At 39.6% G+C, this 23,835-nt stretch overlaps 1 protein-coding gene across 1 annotated transcript in view; it reads left to right on the top strand.

Moving 5' to 3' along the window:
• Positions 1-23,835, top strand: part of MAP1C (methionine aminopeptidase 1B) — a 308,081-nt gene that overhangs the window by 214,782 nt on the left and 69,464 nt on the right. Inside the window, exons 7-8 of the mRNA XM_089424489.1 lie at positions 871-950; positions 8,207-8,304. Of these exons, the coding sequence (XP_089280615.1) occupies positions 871-950; positions 8,207-8,304 (178 nt within the window). The remainder of the gene's footprint in view (positions 1-870; positions 951-8,206; positions 8,305-23,835) is intronic.

Here is a 23,835-nt window from a genome sequence, read left to right as displayed (position 1 = left end):
TAATAGGATTGTTATCAGGAGTCGCTAGAACTTAGAAGAGAAGCTATTTTGTTGTCTTAAATGTCCTCTTTAAAAGGGATGAATCTTAATCTTCAAATATCGGGGAGGTTGACTCAAATCCTCCCTGGCAATGACACCACAAAATGTTACCTCAAAATCTAGCAGCTCTTCTAAGGAGAGCTCACAAGACAGGAACTAGACCGAGGGACAACAATGAGGTGGAGGCCCACTGTCACCACAACACACCAGCTCCTACTCTCTAGTGGATTTTCACCACAAGGGAGGCTTCCCTAGGTCACTTGTGCCTTATATAGGCCTTTGGAGGGTATGCTTTGCCTCATCTATGCTAGTTTGAGCCTTGTCCTTAAGTTGAGTACCTCTCCTAAAACCTATCCTTGTCACCTCAAGCCTTAGACTTGAATATCCATTAGATGACCTATATAGGGAAGCTTCCCTTGTGGTGAGAATCCAGTAAAGCGCTGGAGGTGGTGTGCTGTGGTGACGCTCATTGTTGTTCCTTGGTCTAGTTCTTGTCCTGTGAGCTCTCCTCACAAAACTTGCTAGATTTTGAGGCAACAGATATCATGGGTCTCACAACGTGTGAGTGAAAAAACATACATTCTTTGATGCTCTGTCACAGTTTATCTTTGGAAAGTTAAATTACATTTGACATTGTGATAGAAAAATGACTTCTATGTTGGAAAGTAGTTTCACTTGTGTTCCTAGAGACAATATGTTTTCATACAGGTTTTTGAAACTTTCATGTCATTTAATTTGTCTCAGTATGTGGCATTGTCATTGATCAAGATTCATTTTTCTGCTAATTATGCTTTTGTATGATATTTATGCCTTTAAGTTTATGACTTCTAGGTCACTGAGGAGTGCTTGTATAAAGCAATCTCAGTTTGCAAAGCAGGAGTGGGTTTCAAGCAAATCGGCAAAAGAATAAAGTAAGTTGATAACTTTCTATTTGTAGTGTTTTGTTTACATCTTATTCTTTAATGAAGAGCTATGGCAATCTAAGCTTAAGGAAAACTTATAAGAATGATTTTAGTCAACAATGCTGTGTTGCAAAGAAGTGGGTTTCAAGCAAATTCATAAAAGATGAAAGTAAGTTGATAAATTTGTAGTTGTATAGTTTTCTTTATATCTTATGCTGTAACCAAGAGATATGCCAATCTAGGCTTAAGGAAACTTTATCAGAATGATTTTAGTTCAGAAGGTTGTGTGGAAAAGCATAGTGGACGATGCAGAACTATACATGTACCAATAGCTTGTCATTATGTACCAAAAAAATATGCTTTAATAGTCTATCTAATTTTTCTTATTTCAAGAATATCCCTTCTTCATTTTGATAAATGGCATGTGCACTTTTTATACATTTAGAAAGTAAAATACTCAAAAGGCATGATATATATATATCTTTCAAATATATTCAGCCAAATGATTGAAAAGTTATATTTCTAAAATGATTTGTTCTAGTTATCATAAAGCTTCTATGTTTTACGTAGGCAATGCATTTTCTGTTTAAAATAATGTTTTCTCAAAGAATGCTTTTCTAGTCTTTTAATTTTTTCTTATTTCAAGCATTTTTCTTCTTCAATTTTGTAAATTCCATGTGTTTTTATATACACCCTTATTGTAAGAGCAAAGGACTTTTCACCTTGGCTCCTTCCGCAAGGCATTAGAGAGATAAGCTAGTTCAATGTTACTTGGGAGCGGGAGCGGAAGCGGGGAGCGGGAGCGGAAGCGGGAGCGGGAGCGACCATTTTCAGAAGCTCCCGGTTTGGGAGCGAATCCCGGAGCGATTTTTTAAAAATATATATATTTTTTATATTTTTTAATTTTTGATACATATATGTCAACAAAAACATGTAGAATGATGAAATAGACATAAAAAACATAAATTGATCATTGAACCATATCACATCAATCATCTAGAAATTATAATCGTCATCAACCTTAGTAAAATTAAAATACATATTACAACTGCAACATATTGAGTCTTATAAATCATGATTCATCAAATTCAATATTAAAGTTTCAACTTCAAGCTTTCAGAATTGAAAATTCAATAACATTTATCATCATTGATCACCAAAGTAACAAGTTGTACTTGTAAGCCAAGTTTAACCATTACAAGAAGTAATATCGAAGATATTTCTAAGTCCTAACTTCTAACTGTTAACATGATATGAAATGTTAAAAATTTATAAAATGAAACATGAATAATGAGATGAAATGAAACAACTTTAGTCTTTCACAAAGCATCATATTCATAATTCACAATCATTACCAATGAGTTATAATTGCCAAGGCCCAACTTCAAACTTCGAATTTTCATTGTCACAGTGATATAATGTTTACAAAAAATATCATAATGTTATAATGATATGAAAGAGTCAAGAGTCAAGAGTCAAGGACTCAAAACTCAACACTGAACAGTTATGAAAACTAAAGTGACAAGTCTAATAGAAACTAAAAAAGACAAGTAAACTGTAAATCTACAAGTGGCCCTTGCCACGAGAGTCTCCAGGAGTATAAGTAGGTCGTGGTGGTCTTCTAGGAGTCTCCCGCCCAGACCGACGACCAGAACTAGAGCCTCCACGCGAGGGTGTCGATGGAGGTGGCGACAGCAATGGAACAAGACTCGGGCCCCGAGAACTGCTACTGGATGGTGGAGGTGGAGGTGGCATGGCTGCTGCAGCTGCTTCAGCTTCATCCCGTACAAGCTCCTCTTCTAGTTCTTCCATATGTACAATGCCATCCTCCAAATTGTCGTCCTCAGGGTGATTGTCCCAAATTTTTTATGTGGGATCTTCATTAGCCCGATCACAGTAATGGCTCAACAACCTCAAGTTGTAGTGCACATAAACCAAGCTTTCTGCTCGGTTTTCGTTGAGCCTGTTTCTTTTCACATTATGTATATAACTGTAGGTGCTCCAACACCTCTCTGCAGAAGAAGAATTTACAACCTGTGAAAGAACTTTTATTGCCAATTTTCGCAAAAGTCCGTGGCCGCCATATGTTTCCCACCATGTGAGAGAATCAAATTTATCTTTGTCATCCATTGCATGGAAGTTACCATACAAACCACTGCCAGTGAAGTATCTGCCTATTTCAAGGCGCACAGCTGCACATTCCTCCCTGTCAGGCACCAGCTTTTCTAATGCTTCCAGATATCCTCTAGTTACCTCTCGATCTAAATGGGGTTTGGTCCTAACACCACCCCCTGCTGTAGGTTTGCCCAACCAAGAATCTGAGTAGTATTTTGGCGTAAGGATATACGCCAAGCAATGTAGTGGAAGGTTAAGCCTATTCCACCGTTCACACACACAATCGTGAATCAGTTTGTACAGGTCGGGATCTTTGTTATGAACAATGTCTTTTATTTCCCCCAACATGGTATCCATTTGCTCATACACCTCGCCAATCACTGGTTTGTCTGTATTTGCAAACCGAATCATGTTATAAATTGGCTTGGTGAAATCCAATACCTGTCTCACAGTTGTCCAAAACTGCCCATCAAGAGCGGCCTCCTCCACCTTTTCAAAACCTGCAATGTCAGCTACATTTGTAGCCCTTTCCTTTAACACCTGCCAATGTGGACTTGATACCATGCTAGCTAATGCCTCTCTTACCTTCAAAAGGCCCCTGAAGGTGAGGTAATAGCTACCAAATCTAGTCCTCGCAATCTTCAGCAACTCCAATCTCGAGTGACTGCGGAAAAGGCCATGGGTATTGCTATGATTTGTAATAAATTTTATCATTTTTTTTCCTTTCTTGTACAAATTACCAATCCATTGGTATTGTTCATTTTTGTTTTTGACAATATCATGCAATAGAAGGTTCAATGTGTGAACCAAACATCCAGACCAAAATATGTTCGGGTATTTATCCTCAATAATTGCTCCCGCTGCCTTACAATTAGGAGCATTATCAGTGATGACTTGGATGACATTGTATGGGCCAATACGCTCAATTGTTTCAAGCAATGCTTCTGCAATGTTGATAGCGGTCTTGAACTTGTCTGAGTAATCATGTGCAGCTAGAAAGATGGGACCACTAATAGACACGGCAAGAACACTTATCAATGGCTTGCCTTTTACATTTGTCCATCCATCAGATACAATGGACACCCCATTGTCAGTCCAAGAACTTGTCATTTTATTCAAAGAATGTGATATTTTTGCTTTTTCATGATCAAGGCCAACAGTTCTTGCCTTGTCATGCCCAGGGCTCTTGTATCCTTTAGGGGCATCATTTATGGCAGAAACCATTTCGTGCCAATAAGGTGAGCGTAGAACATTGAATGGTATCCCACATGCATAGAGGAACCTGTAAACTTTTGAATCCACATCATTCCTACACCCCTCATCAAGGAAATCTGATATGGTTCTACGGCGTAAAGATGATGACCCTGTGCCTCCATGTCCATATCCACTGCCTTGGGAGGATGCTGAAGGAGTTCTTTGTGAGCTTGGTTCAAAGAAACCCCTTGATCTTTTTGCTCTGTATTGGGCGTCCTCCTCTTCCTTTATGTATTTGGCTCTATCTGCTGTTGACACCTTGTCACAAGTTTTGATTCCTATTTGTTTCTCTCCATCCCATGGCCTTTTCCCGCAGAGGTGTCTTCTAGCACGGGTGTATGAGCCTGTGTAGTCAGTGTTGCAATGGGGGCAATGAAATTTAGTGGTTCCACCCCCTCTCCCTGTTTCAGCCCTGTGAACATATTTCCACAATGGAGTTTGGTCTTGTTTAGTTTTTTGACCCTCATGTTCACCCTCCTCCACATCCTCCTCACTGGGGTTTTCACCCATTTGACTTCCTCCGGCTTCTTCATCCACCTCTTCAGTTTCAGGCCCCCTCCGTTTCCTACTCTCCACCACCATAATAACCAGAAAGGGGACCAGGAAGAGGAAAATGCCAATAAAAATGCTCAGGTCCATCGTGTTTGATGTTTGTAGGGTTTGAGTCTTGAATCTGCAAATTAATTTAGTTTATTGGGATTAATTCATTTAATTTATTAATTTAATTTAAATTAATGATCTTTAAACTCAAACAGGTAAATGAAACTAACCAAATTAACTACCTAACCAGCTAAACTAACTAAATGATTAAGTTACTTACCTCTGCAAGCTTCCTCCTCGCTCCTTGGCACTTGCTCCTCGCTCTTCAGCTCTGGCTCCTTGCTCCTCAGCTCTTGCTCCTTGCTCCTTTGCTCTTCCTCAGCTCTCAAGCTCAAGCTCAATCTCATTGAAATGATTTTTTTTGGCCCATTGGGCTTATAAACCAAAAAAAATTAGTTAAATTTTTTTGTTTTTTCGGGTCCGGCGGAATTTTTTTCCGCCGAACCGCTCCCGGTTTTTTAAAATTCGCTCCTGGAGCGTTTTTTAATGCCCGGGAGCGATCAGGGAGCGATCGCTCCCCGATCGCTCCCGGGCATTAAAAAGCGCTCCGGGAGCGCGGGAGCGATCGCTCCCTGAAGCGCTCCCTCACAGACCAGGGAGCGCAATTTTTTTTACGGGAGCGCGCTCCCGAAAATCGCTCCCGTTCGGGAGCGATTTGGGGAGCGCGCTCCCGACCCGCTCCCGAGCCGCTCCGGCCCGGAGCGCGCTTCGGGAGCGGGTTCGAGGGGGGTGGGGCGCTCCCCCGCAACACTGAGCTAGTTCTTTTGAGGAGCAAGGAGTGGCTCCAACGCTCCACTATTGGAGTTAGTGATGTTCATTGTATACATGTGTCATGGAACTTTTACTTAATATAAGAAGCCCTATGGGCCAGCACATTCTTCATGCATGGATTATGGATGTTGGTAAGACTATTTTATGAATATGTGTAATTCATGTTCGCTTTCATCTGTGCTAAGTAGTTGAACTATTTCGGTTATTTTGGTATTTATCATATTGAGAATGTGCTGTAATTGTTATTATCGCTGTCGCATCCTCGTGGACTATTCCGTTGGATATTAGACAGATCTTCCTTGTTACATTGGTTGCAATGATTGTCGCATCTTTGTGGACTATTCCGCTTGGTGTTGATATGGATCCTTCTTGTTTATGTGTGTCTCTACTAGAGTCGTACTACTACCTCTCTCTTCAAGGCTCTCTTCTCCCCCCTCCGTAGTGAAAGAACTTTGACACACATGCGATCGAACACTCACCAGGCACACCCTTTTGCTTTTCGAAGGAACATTTGCACTCCTCTCTCTTGCTGACAGTTAGAGCCAAGACATAGCTTTAATATAACTGGCAACGGGGCCATATTCTAGATGGGGCTCGAATCCAAAACGGTGTGAAGTCTAATTGGGACCAAATATTGGGGAGACCCTTTGAATGTTGGCAGGTCCAGCGCCGTCAACAGATTCTAAGAAACAAAATCTAACAAGTCAAACATCAACATCACTCGTACGATGCATCACAATCCAATGCAATCAAAATTTACAAATGGAGAATCAAAAATCACGATAAAACTTCAGAAAAGCTTGTTGGAGAGGGATGAAGAAAATTCTTGCCTAAAAAGTTGTTTCAAGAGTTGCTTCCTCAAGTTAAGGAATTAAAAAATGAGAAATAGTTCAATAACGAATTACCATAATCAAATCAAGATTTAAAGGAAAATATGACGAGGTTGTCTCTGAGAATCACAGTTGATAATATCGGCGATATTCGTAAATATCGCGATATTTTCGGCAAAACGATATATCGCCGAGAAAATATCGCGATATTTTCAAAATATCGGCAAATATCGGAAAATATCGGCAAAATATCGCGATATTTTGAAAATATCGGCAAAATATCGGCTATATTTAAAAATTTGAAAAAATTATTTTTTATGCTTGCCGATATTTGCCGATATTTTGCCGATATTTTTGCCGATATTGCCGATAAGATATTTTCCGGACCCTTGCCGATATTTTGCCGATACCGATATTTTCAACACTGCTGAGAATGAATAAAATTCTCATTTAAAAGACCTCAATAGAATTTTTTTTTGCACAAATCAAGAGGCTAAAAACTGATAATAGGTCTCTACAATAATAGTTAGCACATCTTATCAACATGGAAGCATTGATTAGTAAAGAAATAATGACTGAAGCAATGGAACTAGCAAAGTCTTAAATGTAAAACTCAAAGTCATGGAGAAATGAATCAATATAGATCCAATCAACATCACAATTCAGGAAGATGCGAATCTAATTGAAGTCAGGATATCTTTAGATATCAAAGTTGATGAAGAAAACATTACACCTATGACAAGGAAAGATCAAGTTACAGAGACACTATATGAACATCCTAATCACAATAGCCTATACCTTAAGCAATCAGTGCATCAACATCACATTGAACAAAAACAATTGACCTATATTTTGAAGAATATTGATGCTAGTTCTATTTTGCCTTATAATAAAAATTCATGTTGGGAATCTTGTAAGCACAATGTTCCATAAAGAATCAAATTAGGGTGGTGAGATCCTCTTACAATTCAAAAGTTCTGTTCCATGCTTAGAAGATTATATCATCTTGTGCCATCAAGTACCACAACTATAAGAATAGAGAATCATGAAAAGGCATTACAAACCATAATAAATGATATTTTTTTTCCATAAATATGCTTTGAGGACAGAGCATTTCTAAGAGAAAGGAACCATTATATTATTATTAGAATAATAATATTAAATGAAGTGTTACATCCTAACGATGGGACATGACCTAACCAGAGAACATGACCATTCAAGCAACATGACTAGTCAATGTGGATATATACTGTCATGAAGGTCATTGTAAGACATATCATTCATCACATTTTATTCAATTTTTTAGTACTTGTGCTATATGGATTTTGACCTATTGTCCTTTTTAGATTGGATAGTCAGGGAACTTTGTTCCTTTCATATAAAAGGAAGGTGACTGGAGATGCTGGATGTATTAAGTTTTATGAACCCTTTGACTTGCTGTCTTTGTAATCAAATTGGCTAAACTAGCCTTAGTATGTAGATGCATTGGTAGCACTTCTTCCAGCCTGACGAAATCTATCTCTGCATTTTTCCAAATTGGTATATTTTGACTGAAGCATTACTGGAATTTGTTTTAAATTATTCGTTCCATGATCATGAAAATATGCATTAGGAATGCCTGTTGCTTTACTGTATAATAATAAAGTTACCTTAAATATTTAAGTTGCTGACGTTGTGATTCTTTTCACTTTTCAGTGAACATGCTGCCAAGTATGGTTATAGTGTTGATAGACGGTTTGTTGGTCATGGTGTGGGGAAGATTTTTCATTCGGAACCAGTTATTTTTCATTTTCGTAAGTGATTCATATCTTAATGTGAAATCTCTTTATTTTACTTTTTTTTCCTTTGACTATGCATCTTTATTGCTATTGTTTCAGCTTTATTAAGCCTAGTGTTCGAAGCAGCAACCTAAGCAATTATTATTTTTCTTGTAACTTCAGTTTCCATGTACGAATTTGGGACATTAGACTATGCCCTTTCTTTTGACCAGATATGGCTTACAGATCTACCATATAAATCTGAAACAGAAATCACAAAACCAGTAGTATGGTGTCTGCTAAAGAGTGAAATATGAGGAAACGGTTTCAACGTGACAATAATGGCAAAAAAGAAATACAATACTAAAAGGGTAAATCTTGACCCTATATAAACAAAATCCGAAAGGAAACAAAGTTATCAATGAGATTTGATGGTGAATCAAGTCAAGAAGGAAAGGAATTATGTCCCCTTTGTTGTTGCACAGAAACCATCTGGATACAGTAGGCCATTTCTTGCATCTGCAGTCTCAAAGACTGGGTCCCCTAGCCTTGAATTTCAACCCTATGATTGAAATATCTGATATCCTCCGATAACATATTAAGATGGGCAGTGACAGAGTATGTGTGACCCAGACTTAACTTCACCAGTTGTGATAAGAGATGAAAATGCACCATAGCATACCCTTCCATGGCCTAGTGAGATGAGACGGGAGATGGACTTAGTGGTGTTACCGCTCAAACTAGCAGGGGGTCCTAGAGGGGCATTTGCTAGGTCAAGAGCAACAATGAAGCTAAAGCCCACTGTCACCACAGCTAAAGCTTCCTACTCTTTATGGACTTTCACCGTTGGGAGGAGACCCGATATATAGAAAATCACTTATGAAGGATAGATCAACTAAGATGGATGTGAAGTGATCTGGATAACCCTTTCCTAGGAGGGACTCAAGAGTGGGGCTTGCTTGCTTCTTAAGCAAGGTAAAAGGTTCTCTAGGATAGTAGGGGAATAGGGATTTGAGGGTTTGGCTTAGGGAATGTGATTTGTAAAGGAGCTTCCTAAGCCTTAAAATCCTTGTGGAATTTGGTTTCCCAAGTGGTTTTTGGAGAGTTGACTTTGATAAGATATGAGACCACATGAGACCAAGTGGACCCAGGTTAGGTCAAGAGGAGGGAGTTTAGCAACCAATGATGAGCTTGACCTAAACAAGGAAGGGAATGTTGAAGGAAATGTAACTAGGTTTGGTCTTCATAAATGTACTTTTGATATTTGTATTTATTCAAGAAAAGAAATATTATTCTTATAATATATGTCAATGAGTTTTTTGCTCATTGAAATAGGTCTAGCACTAGTTATAGTGCTATAGGTGAGTCAAATAGGCAAAAGAAAAGGTTGAAGACCTTAAGGGCTTGTTACACCATACAATAATGTGTATTAGGGTCATAAGAAAACCTCCAAGCAAAGTCATAAGCCTCCTCCAAGCAATGGCAACATCAAAAGAAGCAATCCAAATTATATCAAGCAAGTCGGCCTGAAGTCTTATGTTGGCCTAAAAGGAGACAAACTCCTATATAAGGATCCATTCAACCTCTTCAAAGGACAATGATATCATCTTTGAAATCAACGAGAAAGAGGACGAGTAGTGTTGATTTGGGGTAGCATCGGATGTGCTCTAGCCATACAAATTGGTACAAAGGCTAAAGCACATGAAATCTCCAAGACCCAAAAATGGTTTGGATAGATTGTACCCAGTTTGGGAGATATTAAAATAATTAATATTTTTAATGGAGTTCCTAAGTCTAAACTTAGGAAAAATAAAATATTAATGGGTTAGAAGGTTCCAAAAGTCATGGATCAAGCCAAATCTAATATTAGTTGTTGATTAGAGATTTCATCTCGATCGTTGAAGGACCAACGAAAAAAGTATAAGAAGAGGCTTGAGGGTCAGTTGGAGGACACACCAGAGTGATCAGTCATTCATTTTGCTAGAGCGGGGTTATTAAGCAAAAGTGAATCAATGATCAACAACGAGGGGTAGTGAGTACTAGACAGAGAGGCAGAGACAGTACTGAGAGACCAGCACAGAAGCAAAGAGAGTGAGAGCAGTAGCTAGTTCAGGCCACGCAGAGGCCAGAGGGACTGCGTCATCCACACAAAGGATTTTGGAGTGACACAAAGGGCCCTAGAGGCTGCACAGTGCCTTAGAGGGTTGATGCAGAGGGTGCTAGGGCTAACGCAGGTCAGCAGGAGGCTGACGCAGAGGCCAGAAGGGCCAGTTCTGAGCTTTAGAGTCGCCAGATAGGGTTTCGTGGGATAGGTTTTATGAATACCTGTTTCTGAATAGAGAGGTATTGCTGCCATGTATTTTTCTCTGTCAGGTGAGCTGGTTAGGCACCCAGTTGTACTCAAGGAAATACTGCATAATAATAAACCCTCAGAATCGCTGCATTGGTTTTCCCACATTGGATTTTTCCAGGGACATTTGCCCAAAAATAACGGTGTCACTTGTGTGTTTGTTTTCTTTCAGCTGATGATCTGTAGATGTTGTGACTGTATTGTGTTTATTTCGGTATTTAAATGGTTTAAATAACTTGTTCAGAATTTATAAGTAGAAGAAATAAACCGGCAAAATATAGATTAATTTTCTAATGGATAGACTTAGAAAATTGAACAAGTAAAGGGTACAGAAAGTCAAGGAAAGAGGTCTCCAAGTATAGCGAAGGAGGAAGAAATACCAAAGCTTTGGAAGTCTGTTCTAGGGCTAAAAGACAGTCACATGTGCGAAGAAGGAGAGGCTCTCTTTGCTGTCATAGCAACCCTCTATCATAGTCACACAAACTTCATTATTTGGGCTAAGATCATAGGCCTAAAGGGCCTCCCACTCAAGCGAAGAAGCAAGGAAGAATAGCGAAGTTAATAGGGCTGATATGAAGCATACTACAGTCACACGTGCAAAGAAAAGAAGTCTATTTTGCTGTCATATCGAACTCTCCTATTGCAGTCATAAAGGAGAAGTGTTTGGGCTAGAAAAGAGTGCCTATAAGGTCACTCACTCAAGCAAGGAAAAAGGCTATACAAGCAAAGGAAGAAGGAGAAGTCTAATAGAGTTCTTGTGAGGGTATTCCCTCACATGTGCAAAGAACTAGGGCTGCATTACTGCTGCTCTAAGTCTGCAATCTTTGTGAAAGAAAAGAAGGCTTGGTTGGGAGGCAACAAGGTCATCTTCTCAAGTTAGGAAGGCTCCATCTCAAGCGAAGGAAGAAAAGGTCAAGGTTCATCCTAGAGCATACAATCTAAGGTCTCTACAGTTGCCGGAAGAGGTGTCGAAGAGAGTAAGGCACAACACTGGAAGGAGAAGGATGAAGTGTTGCAAGAGGAAGTAATCTTGAAAGGACTTGACTTGTGCTTGGAGGATCTTCTTATCAAGGGTCTAGGGTTTGGCATTGATCAATAGAAGCTTCAATAAGAGAAATTCACGAAAGGGTTTTCCTCTCAAAAGAAGAGAGGTTTTGGCCTTGGCAAAGAGCTAACATCTTGTGTTCTTGTTCTTATGTTTTGATAGCAGTTTGATGAAGTACACACACATGCATTAATAATAAGAAGAAGAAGATTAAGCTAACAAGAAAAGTAAAAATACTCCACAAATTGTTATCAAGTAACAAAGAATCACACTACACTTATTTTCCCTAGATTCTTCAACATGGTATCAAAGCTAAGTTGACACATCAAGGAAAGGGCAACTCAAGAACACTCATCAAGGAAAGTCATCCACAAGGTTGAAGCATCAAGCCAAATCTACTCAAGGAAAAGAAGGCTTATCACCTATCATTCACCAAGGAAGACTACATAGCAAGAAGAAGAGCCTTACATAAAGGCACCTACAAAGAAGAGCAGATTGAAGCAGGACCAACATCAAGCTACAAGTCATCAAGCAAATCTCATTATCAAGCAAGTCCACTTGGAGAAGGCAAATTGAAGAACATCAAGATCCTAGGAAGGCAAGCCATCAAGTCTTCAAGGAGAAAGCAAATCCACTACATCTCAAAATCTATCAAGTAAGTACATGTCCCCTTCTGAATATACATCAATGTCTTTTTGCAAGGAAAGCAATAAATTGGTAGGTACCAATAACTTTCTTGCATGGAAGAAGAGGACTGATTTACTTCTCAAGGAGAATGAACTTCTAGAACATGTGAAAGGGAATATCACTATCCCTACTAAGGAACAAACTTAAGCCTTAGCTAAGTGCAATAAGAATGAGACAAGAGCTCAAAGGATTCTGATAGAATCAATTAAAGATTCTCTCATTCCTTATGTCTCCAAATTTGAAACATTAAAATAAATTTATGGTAAGCTAGTAGAGCTATTCTCAGTATCCACAACCGGAGAAGTAATATCTCTAAGGAATGAACTGTACAAGATGAAGATAACAAAGGAAGGAATAACTCCCTACTTCATGAAAATATTTGAAATGAGAGAAACTTCAAGAGCTTGGGGAAGTCATGTCTGTCATAGAGATGACAACTGTAGTACTCAATGCTCTACCTAAGGATTGGGGCATCTTCACATCAAGCATATATGCCAAGAAGGAAGCAACCACACTCAGTGAAATGTGGTCTCTGTCCAGGGCAAAGGAAACCAGGGTTAAAGCAAAGGAAGATGTGAGATCAAAGGAGCAAGCATTTGCTACCATGGCTAAGAGAAAGGGAAAATTTGGGAAATTTGGTCCAAGAAGAACAAACAACAAAGACATGTCCAAAATCCAATGTTTTGGATGCCAAGAATATGGGCACTAGAAAAGGAATTGTCCTAAGCTTAAGAAGGACAACAATAACAAAAGAAAGAGGGAAGCACCTCACATGACTCAAGCGGTGAAAGAAGAAGAAAAGAAGCACCTCACATGACTGTTATGGTTTACTTGAATAGTACTCATTTCTTTCTCATGATGACTGTGCATGTCAGTCCTCATAGCCTTCATATTCTGAGCACACTTTTCTACTACGGTGGCTACGTGATCAAAGTGTTTAATTTTCATGATTTCCATCTCCTCATCACGTTTTTCCAGTTGAGTGTACAAAGTTCTCATATCCTTGGCGTAATCAGCTATCAATTTTTCTTGACTAAGCTCCATATTTTTTACTAGCTGCATTTGACTGAACTGCATGTCTTTAACCAACTGCTTTAGTTCTTCTATAAGATGCTTATCATTTTCCCTTTCATTGTCAACACTGATTTGACAACTTGTTCCTGTTTTTCCACTATCATGGATTTGTCTTGCAACGATACAAGTGCATGGCACATTTTGATATGGAGAATTGTCTTGAAATATTTCATTGACAGTTGGATCCTTTACAAGATTATTTTCATCCTGTTGCATAGTATTAAGGGCACAAGTTGAGCCACCTTGATCTCCATATCTATCTTTAAAAGTATTGATGGTGTCTTGTAAATAAGCGAAAGAATCTTCAGGACAATTATGATGGTGTCTTGTAAATAAGCGAAAGAAGCTTCAGGACAATTATGATGGTGTCTTGTAAATAAGCGAAAGAATCTTCAAGACAATTATGAAACCAATTCAAAGCATCACCCTCTAAAGAAAATGCAAATAGACGCATCTTGACATCTTCACGTTTATATTGGGAAGAATGACAATATCTTATTATTATATGAGTAACCCTGGATAGATCCTTTCTACTAGTCGCTGAATCACCACCCGAGAACAAAGGTAATTTATGAATGGCCTCTTCCAGCATATCATGGAGAAAGTTAGTAAAATGACACGGGGCAAACAAGTCATCCATGATGACTTGCTTAAAGAGATAAGGAGGGACCAAATAGATGTTAGAGAGAGACCCCTGCTCAAGAAAATCAAGAGATCCACAAGAAGAGAGCTTCTAGTAGAAATTCTTGTAAGAAATGAAAGAGTGGAGTCACCACTTGAACATGAATCTAACTCTAGGATCCAAAAGGCAAAAATAGATGGATATAAGGGAGGGCTTGTTGTTTGAGAAATAATGGATGAATAAGTGGAGTCGCCACACAAACAAGAAACAAACTGAAATGCCCAGGTGCTAAAAGTGTAGATGAAACAATTAATGAGATGAAGAAAGATAAGGCGATGAAAAGATCAAATGACACCAGGAAATGTTGTGCTGATGGGATAAGAAATGATGAAAGGTTAGATGATTAGAAAAATGTTGTGAGGACCAAGGAAAAAAACTCTATCCCCGACAACGATGCCAAAAAATGTTGTGCTACTTGACGGGCTAATGAATGGCAGAAATGATGAGATGATTAAAACGATGTCGAGGAAACCAAGGACAGAAAAACTCTATCCCCGGCAACGATGCCAAAAAATGTTGGCGTTGCTGGCTAAAATGAATGATAGAAAGATGAAAGATGAATGTCGTAAAGCCAAGGCCCAATAAATTAGTCCCCAACAAGAGCGCCAAAAAATGTTGTCGAACAAAGTGTCTAGGCACTACGACAATGCTCAAAGTAAGGGCTGTCACTCTAATCCTTACTTACTCCGTTTAGACTCTCTCCTAGACAAGTCAAGGGGGGTAGTCCCTAAGGCAAATGGATGAGGGAAGCCTATGGAACACATGCTCTAGGAGATTTGAGGATGGAAAACATGATGAATTTAGGACAAATCTTGGTTCACTGAGATGAATAGATTAATCACAAGACACATCCACAGGATATAAATTATTATAGACCAATGCCTTAGCATTTGATTAACCATAGATTAAGTAAAAACAAGTTATCCAAAGCAATTTAAAAATGTGACGAATAATGACAATCATGAGCGATTAAATGTAAACGCCCAAAACTCTATCATGCAAGGGATTCCAGATTTAAAATGATTTTCATTAATGACCCAAATCTAGAATTTAATTAACTTTCTCCTATAGCCAATACAAATTTTAAAACATTAATCGCACTTGACAATAGAGAAATGTTACCACAGAATGACGCTAAGGAAATTTATGTGCCTTGGGAAATTAATTTAATGTGGTAAATGAAGAAATTAAATTTTTAATATGACAAAGTAAATCAAAATGATTAATAAATTGAAATTTTAATGGGCCATAGGCCACATTAATTTTTTTATCGTGAAAGCGCAAATCCTCTTTTAAGTTGATTCTTTTAATTTAATTCCTTAGTCATCATAATTTAATATTTTTAGTTTTTTTAAATGTTTTAAATTTTTTTAAAAATGTTTAGACTTTTTTAATGTTTTGGATTTTTAAATTTTTTAGATTTTTTATTGAAAACAAATAAAATCAAAATAAAAAATCAGAAGTTAAAAAAAGAAGAAGAAAGATAAAACAAAATAAAATCAAATCATTAATAAGAAAACATCGAAAAACAAAAGCCCAAACAAAAAAAATTCGAATCATTGAATGAAATTAACCAAAAAAAGTCAAACCTAAATGAATTTCAATTGAAACTTATATATATATATATAAGTTTCAGTTGAAATTCATATATATATATATATTATATATATAACCCTAACCATATACAATGCAAGCGAAATAAAAATATAAAACAGAAAGTTGAATGAGAGTGTTTGTTGTATGTGTGTAGGTCTGCGGTGGCAACAAGGAGAGAAAAGGGCGCAATGGACTGTGCGCGGATGGAGGGGAGGGCGACGTAGGTATGGAAACAACTTTCTTTTGTAGGGAATGAAGGAGCAAGGGAGACGATGATGAAGGAAAGAAGCTGGGGGTAGCGAGGGGAGCGACTTGGATATGTGCAGGGACAATAGATGGTAGATAGGAGAAACTGCAGTGCGGGTAAGGGGAATGGAGCAGCAAATGAGGGTAGCAGGCTGGCCGAGGGAGAAGCTTGACGGAGCTGAGAGAGGGAGAGGAGCATGTGGGGAATAGGGGAGAAGTTTTGGAGGGATCTATAACTGCGGGTTGCAGGTTTGGTGGGCGAGAAAGGAGAGGAGAGGGGTTTGAGGGCGCAATTGAGGGAGTTAATGATCCAGGTGGATGTTGGTGGCCACCCACCAATCCATTTGGACCCCCACAACTGTCTCTTTCAGCCTTTTCAGTTTCCTTAATTGTAGCACAACTTACTATTTTTAGCAGTTTTTCGGGTCCTGAACTTCCGGAGCCGTTTTGAGGCCCTAAACGACGTTTTTTTGGGATTCTGGGGCAACATGGGTCATAGACCAATGTTGCCTCCCAAAGTGGTAGTACTCGGATAGATCTTTCTAACGAGCTATCGTGCACGTCAAACGGAGATCGTATGCCAAAGTTACGACCCCGGGAAATTGATGTACCAATTTACCCAAACGGGGCCCACAATTTGGTGTTTCATCTTCTAGGGTTAGGTTTCGGGATGTGAAGGGTTTTCCATTGTTTCTCAACAATAAATAGGCCTTCGAGCCTCATTGTAATACAGTTCGGAACAGTTCAGAGGCATGTAGTCGCCACATCTCTTCTCAGAGATAAGCTACCATCGCCCTAGCTGGTTTCTTTCCATTTCTGTTTGTAAGCATATTTCAGTATTTTACAGTAATGAAATGAAGCATTATTTCCGCTGCATATCTGTGTTTATGGTTATTGCATCTCTATATTTATGGTTATCTCTGTAATCTATTGCGTTCCTACTTAAATCCGGATCAGTGGTATCAGAGCGGTCTGCTTTTTCTCTGTTTTTCTTTGCATGTCCCCAACGAGGTCGGGATATAAGGAGTTAGGGCTTGAACTGGTCGAACCTTTGCAAGACCAGCCTCGAAAATCCCGACGGCCTCCCATGGCGGATGAGAAGAAAGACGAGGGGGCAGGAGATCCTATCAAAATCTTGCTCGAAGAAGCCCTCGAGCGACAACGGAACGCGATGATGGATAGCTTTGCGCAGATCCTTCAGCGGCTACCCAGAGGCGACGCATCGGCTTCCAACAGCGACTCTGGAAATGCCACACCGTTCAAGGTACAAGTTAATTTTGAAATCCCCATCTTCGAGGGTAAAATAGACGCAGATGCTGTAGATAAATGGTTAAATCTGCTAGATGGGTATTTTTCTGTTCATGAATTTTCAAGTCGGGAAAAGATCGTTTTCGCTCTTCTCAAAGCAGCCCCCCACGTCAAGGACTGGTGGGAAACCTACTGCGAGCAGAAGGATGAAAGTACAGGCTCACTATTTTCAGCCGCACCGACTTGGAATGACTTCCGGGATGCCATCAAGGAGCAGTATTACCCTGTCGGAAGCTATGAGGACAAATACATCAAATGGACCACACTGCGGCAGGGACGAGACCAAGATGTTCTGGAATTCACAAACATTTTTCATACCCTTCGCACACAGTTGGGTATCAAAGATTCTGAGCTGCATCTGGTACTCAAATATCGTGGCTGCCTGCACAAGTACATCCAGGAAGAGATGGTCTTCTTGAACATCTCCTCACTCGGCACAGCATACCGATATGCTGTCAAAATCGAACAAAAGTTCAAACAGAAGAAGCGAGACTTTGGATGTGCAAATCCGAAGCCCAAAGGACAAAGCCAAGGCGGGGTGACCCAAGATAACCCGTCGAAGCCACAAGAAAAGAACAACACCACGAAGCCGAAGAAGGACACAGGAAAGTGGTGTGAGTTCCACAAAAGTCCCACTCATAACACAAGTGAGTGTCGGACCAAGCAGTCGCTGGTGGCCGAGTTGAAGGCTTCCGAATCAGATGCATGTTCTGATCCTGAGCCAGAACCCGACAAGGGGAATGGCAAAGGGAAGCAGATCATTGATGCGGATCCCAGCGCCACTGTTGCCACTGCCAAGATCCAGAAAGATGAGCCCACAGATCCAGAAGAGGGGGAGCGTCTTTTCCACTCACAGATGTGGGTGAAGGGTTCGCCGCTACAATTCATTGTCGACAGTGGCAGCCAAAAGAACCTCATTTCAGCAGAGGTCGTGAAGCGGTTGGGCCTACCGACTACACCGCACCCGCAGCCATACAACATTGGGTGGCTTCACGAAGGACGAGATCTGAAAGTTCGCCAGCAGTGCCGCCTTCCCTATAGCATCAAACCCTTCACGGACGAGGTATTGTGTGATGTTACACCTTTGGATGTTTGTGATGTATTATTAGGCCAGCCATACTTGTGGAGGCGACATGCTGTGTATGAGTCAAGGCCTCGCGCTGTCATTATTTCTTTGGGTGATTCATTATACAGGATACCGGAGGTAGCCCCACCTACCGCCACATCTTTGATCACTACTAAGAAAGGCAGCAAGCTCGTATCACAGACCAGGAAATTCATCTGTCTAGTTCACTCCCAAAATAAGGGGAAGATCGTTGCTACATCCATGACCCCTGCAAAGGGTTCCTCTACACAGCAGCAGCAGCAAAGGAATACAGTCATGACAGAACACAGGAACAACTTCTCCTCATTCACAGGGGTACCACATAAGCTTCAAGTGGGCAACAAATTCTGGTTGCATCTGCAGAGAGAACGCCTTACCAGAACCCATCAGAAGCTCAGACCACTCCGACATGGTCCTTACAACAGTACCAAGGCTATGGGGAACAATGCTTTGGAGCACATCATTCCTCCATTCCTTCGCCTGCACCAAATGTTCAATGTGGACCATCGTCGACCATGCTTCCCACCATCATTGGACACATCAGAGATTGCAGGACAAGTTCAGCAGATGGAGGAACTCAACGCAATGGGGACCATTGCTTCCTAAGGGGGGAGGAATGATCCAGGTGGATGTTGGTGGCCACCCACCAATCCATTTGGACCCCCACAACTGTCTCTTTCAGCCTTTTCAGTTTCCTTAATTGTAGCACAACTTACTATTTTTAGCAGTTTTTCGGGTCCTGAACTTCCGGAGCCGTTTTGAGGCCCTAAACGACGTTTTTTTGGGATTCTGGGGCAACATGGGTCATAGACCAATGTTGCCTCCCAAAGTGGTAGTACTCGGATAGATCTTTCTAACGAGCTATCGTGCACGTCAAACGGAGATCGTATGCCAAAGTTACGACCCCGGGAAATTGATGTACCAATTTACCCAAACGGGGCCCACAATTTGGTGTTTCATCTTCTAGGGTTAGGTTTCGGGATGTGAAGGGTTTTCCATTGTTTCTCAACAATAAATAGGCCTTCGAGCCTCATTGTAATACAGTTCGGAACAGTTCAGAGGCATGTAGTCGCCACATCTCTTCTCAGAGATAAGCTACCATCGCCCTAGCTGGTTTCTTTCCATTTCTGTTTGTAAGCATATTTCAGTATTTTACAGTAATGAAATGAAGCATTATTTCCGCTGCATATCTGTGTTTATGGTTATTGCATCTCTATATTTATGGTTATCTCTGTAATCTATTGCGTTCCTGCTTAAATCCGGATCAGTTAAAAGGACAACACAATTTTTTTTTTAGGTACGACAAAGGATGGGACGCTGGCAGCTCTGCATAAATGGAGGAAAACACAGCTTTTAATGACAACAAAATGGAGAATTGTTTTGGCAGTAAAAAAATAAATTCGAAATCTCCCAGAGAAGAGAAAAACACAAGAGAGAGGAATAAACCCAAGGCATCAAAATGATTTCGAAAATCTTTGTTGGAAAACGCCAGGCAGCGGAAAATCCAAAAATTTTCTATTGAAAAGCTCCATGCAACGGAGAAACTGTAGCCCAAAACTCAAGATAAGCCTAGAAAAACGAATTTCATAGCAATGCATTTTTATGCGTCAAATTTATTAATGAAACCCTTGTTAAATCGTTTTCAGATTTAAAAAAAAATTGAAACCCTTGGACTGGAAAAACAATGCTCTTGTAAAAATAGTTTTAAGGCCAGATTTTACCCTCCATGGCCTAGATCTGGCTTCAAATCAAACTTCACCTTCCGATCTGCAACTTGTACCTGAAAACAAAATCACCCAGAACCCGGATATACAAAAAAATAAGTAGAACCCAAGAAAGCCAAGTTAGAAAACCCAAAAAATTTACAGATCTATGCACATGAATGGCAGATCTATCAGATCCGAGTGTGAGTTCAACTCTGCTCCCAAATCTGATAATCTAAAGCTCTCAACAACCAGATTTATCAATTTCGCACATCAAAAATATATTTTTAAATTTTAAAGGAGGTGCTTAGCTCGAAACCCTTCATGCATCACCAATAAAAATCTTATGATAAGCCCAGAATTAATTTTGCTGGGCTTCCTTAGAAAACCTGGATCGCGGGTTGGCTAGTCCAACTGAAAACTTCTCCTAACGCTCGAGGATCTAAAAATCAAGATTTTCCTGCAAAACTCAATCTAGCCATTAAAATAGAGCGAGAAAATGATAATAAAATTCAGATAAATAGAGATACCTGCTATTATATTCAAAATTTAAATTATCACTTAAACCCCAACGACTGAGAAAGATACCTGTACTCAAATCACTCTTCGGCAGCTATCATCAATCGCTAAAAAATAATTATGCATGAAAACAACACATCTTACAGTATTTCCATGAAGAGTAACACCAACAAAACTTAACCCCAAAGTCTTTCTTTATTATTTAGAAAAAGATTACACAAGAGCTTTTCGCTTAGCACACGACTAAAAGGTTAGATGAATTGATTGACGAATGACCTCCTATTTAAAGATAAATCCTCCAACGGCTAGTTCAAGTGGTTCTCGTCAAAGCAATCTTGCTATTGATGAAGATTAAAATTTCTTTTAATTTCATCTGTCGAAATATTTAAATATTTGGGAAATTCGAAATTTTCAATTAAATGCATTTTAATTAATTGAAAAATTAATTTTTTGAGTTAATTTCCCCAAAATTTTGACTTTGACTTAACCCTAAGGATCAAAGGTTTAAAATTGATCAAAATAGTTAATTTACCTTAGTCCTTGTACCTCTTAAAATTTAATTTTTAAGCATTGACGAATTTTGCCTTTGGAGAATTTAAATTTACCTAGGACCTAGAATTAATTAAATTTGTTCACACCTAATCTTCAACGGTTGGGTGAACTGGAACGCGAACAGTCATCAAGAAGATGAACTGATCCGTCCCATTTTATGTATATAAATGATAGTTAGCTAATGAATTATGCAATCAGTTTTTCTCTGCCCATTCTGGAGTTACCCTGGCCTGACATGGTATTAGAGCACAGGTCCCAGGTCCCTTTTTTTCTGGCGTGCCTTGTAACTCCTCTGCCTCTGCTAGCGCTCTCTCCTCTAGTGTAATTGCATTCATTTTAACGCCTCTGCCTCTGCCAGCGCTCTGTCCTCAAACGGCTATGTTCCAGCATTCCTCTGCGTGATTCTCTGCACCTCATTGAGTTCCTCATGACCGAATTCTGAAATCGTTCTCTGTCCAAAATCGTTCTCTGCACCTCATTGAGTTCCTCGTGAGTTCACCAACATTCTGAGAGCCTTGCATTGAATCCCGCTGCCTCGAAAACGCCATACCTGTTATCAGAGTTTGTGTAAAAGGCGCGCTCGATTTTATATGAATCGAATACCATTTTACACCGGAGGCTCCACATTTTAGAAATTTGTCGTGGCTGAAGTTCTCGGCCCCTTGGGAGCTGCTGTCCAGAAATCGTTCGACTGACGGTACCTCGACCGGCGCTCTAAGCGAGTATCTCGTCCGTTCAAGAAGCCAAAGAGACGGCCTACTGAGACGTTCTGACGAGGAAACCCCGAGATATAAGCCCCGTAAGCCTTTTGTGGTTTGCCAAGGTCAATGTATTTGGTTTGACTCGATCCTTTCTTCTGTTAAAATCTCAGACCTTTCACCTGTAAAGAATTTGTTCAGATTTGTCATTTGTTGGAGTCTCAGACCTGTCACCTGTGGAAAAGTTTTGGACTTATGACCTAGTTAATTTTCAAACTATTGAAAAGTCTCGAATCTGCTTCGAACCTGTGGCTGTATTGTCTGACATATATATTGTTTCTTTCATCTCGTATGAGACGCAGTTTGTATTTTGTGGAGTGATGGAATCTGCGAGTTGAGGCTGGCAGAATTTGAGAAGTCGTTTTTGTGTGATGAAGAAATAGTTATTGGGTAGAGTGCATGTGAATGAATTGATGTCGCTTTTGTTCAAGAACAGTTGAATGGCGCAGAGATGCAGTGTGTTGACAACAAAAGTCAAGTCAACTTAACACTGTACATGTGGCTGTATGAACCTTTGACTACCCATCTTCCTGTGTGAAATTTATGAAAAATGCGTACATTAAGTTGTTGGATCAGTAGCAAGGCTTGGATGTGCAATAGTCTTCCTCAAAATTTGATCATGTGGTGATTAGGTGTTGCGAGGATCTCTTTCAGATTTTGATCCTGTGGTGATTCGGTTCTGTGGAGAAGTCCTTTCGGACTTGTAGAAAAACAAGTGCGTTTACAGTAATAGATTCTGCTGCCTTGAATGGTATATGATGGTCCATGTTGTTGTGCGTTGAATTTATATACGTTGCAACTGAGATTGTATGTGCGTTGATTGCATGCTGGTGTATTTACAATACATTGAAATTTTTTATGAATTTATGAGGATCTTTGGAGGGCTTTGAAGAAACAGTAAAGTATTTGCCCTTTTTTGAGTACAATTTCACTGTACATCAGTAGAAGTTTTTTTTTATCAGCAGAAGTTTTTTAGCAGAAGTATTTTTTTTACAGAATGCATTCAATCATTTCTATGGTAGGAATAGTTCTCACTGGCAAGGAGAACTATTCTGAATGGTCTCGGATGGTAAAACACACCCTCATCTACAATGAGTTGTGGAAAGGAGTGTGTGTCGGAGAAGAAGACAAAGACCCTGTGCAGCCTACATCAGATAAAGAACTTGTCATTTGGGAAAACAAGAACAACAAAGCCTATGCATTGATCGCAACATCTGTAAATGAAGAAGTAAGTCGTCATATTTCATCCTATTCCACTGCCTTTGAAGCTTTACAAAAGCTGAAAGAACTCTATGATTCACATTCTGCACTTGAAGTTGTTCAGCTCATGATTAAACTCTTCACTCTTGAACTGAAAAATAATGATCCCCTTGCTCTTGCATCTGAAATAAATTCTATAATGCATGATATTAAATCCACTAAGGTTGAGCTGGATATCTCTCTTATTGCCTTTCTCAAAGCACTCTATCCTACCTACTCCAATTATCTTGAGTCCTTACAAGCAAATGGAAATCTTAAAGACATAACCTTTGAGTCTCTTGTGAAAAAGTTTGCTGAAAGAGAGAAAGCCTTTGGAAAGAAAACAGTCCCTGAATCTTCTGAAGAGACTGTTTGCCTTGCTCATAAAGAAAAGCATCCTGCTCAAGATTCTACAAGAGGAAGAGGTGGACGAAGAGGAAGAGGAAGATACTTCAGAGGCAGGGGGGGCAGACATTCTCAAGCAGAAAAGGCAGATCTGCATTGCATTCGCTGCAAACGAAATGGATCACATGATGCTTCTACATGCAAGCTACCATGGGACAAAATTGAGCAGAGAAGAAATCAACAGAAAGGTAAAACTGATGACACAGACAAAGGTAAAGCACCTGAATCCGCTCACTATATTGAGGCACAATGTAACATTGGAGTAAATGAAGATTTGTTTAATGCTTCACTTGCTTCT

The sequence above is a fragment of the Pinus tabuliformis genome, chromosome 4_2, assembly GCF_031772625.1.
Source record: "Pinus tabuliformis cultivar Carrire ecotype Pingquan chromosome 4_2, CPIR1, whole genome shotgun sequence".
Lineage (NCBI taxonomy): Eukaryota > Viridiplantae > Streptophyta > Pinopsida > Pinales > Pinaceae > Pinus > Pinus tabuliformis.
Note: the sequence above shows the minus strand (reverse complement) of the source record. Positions and strands in the feature narration are given on the sequence as shown.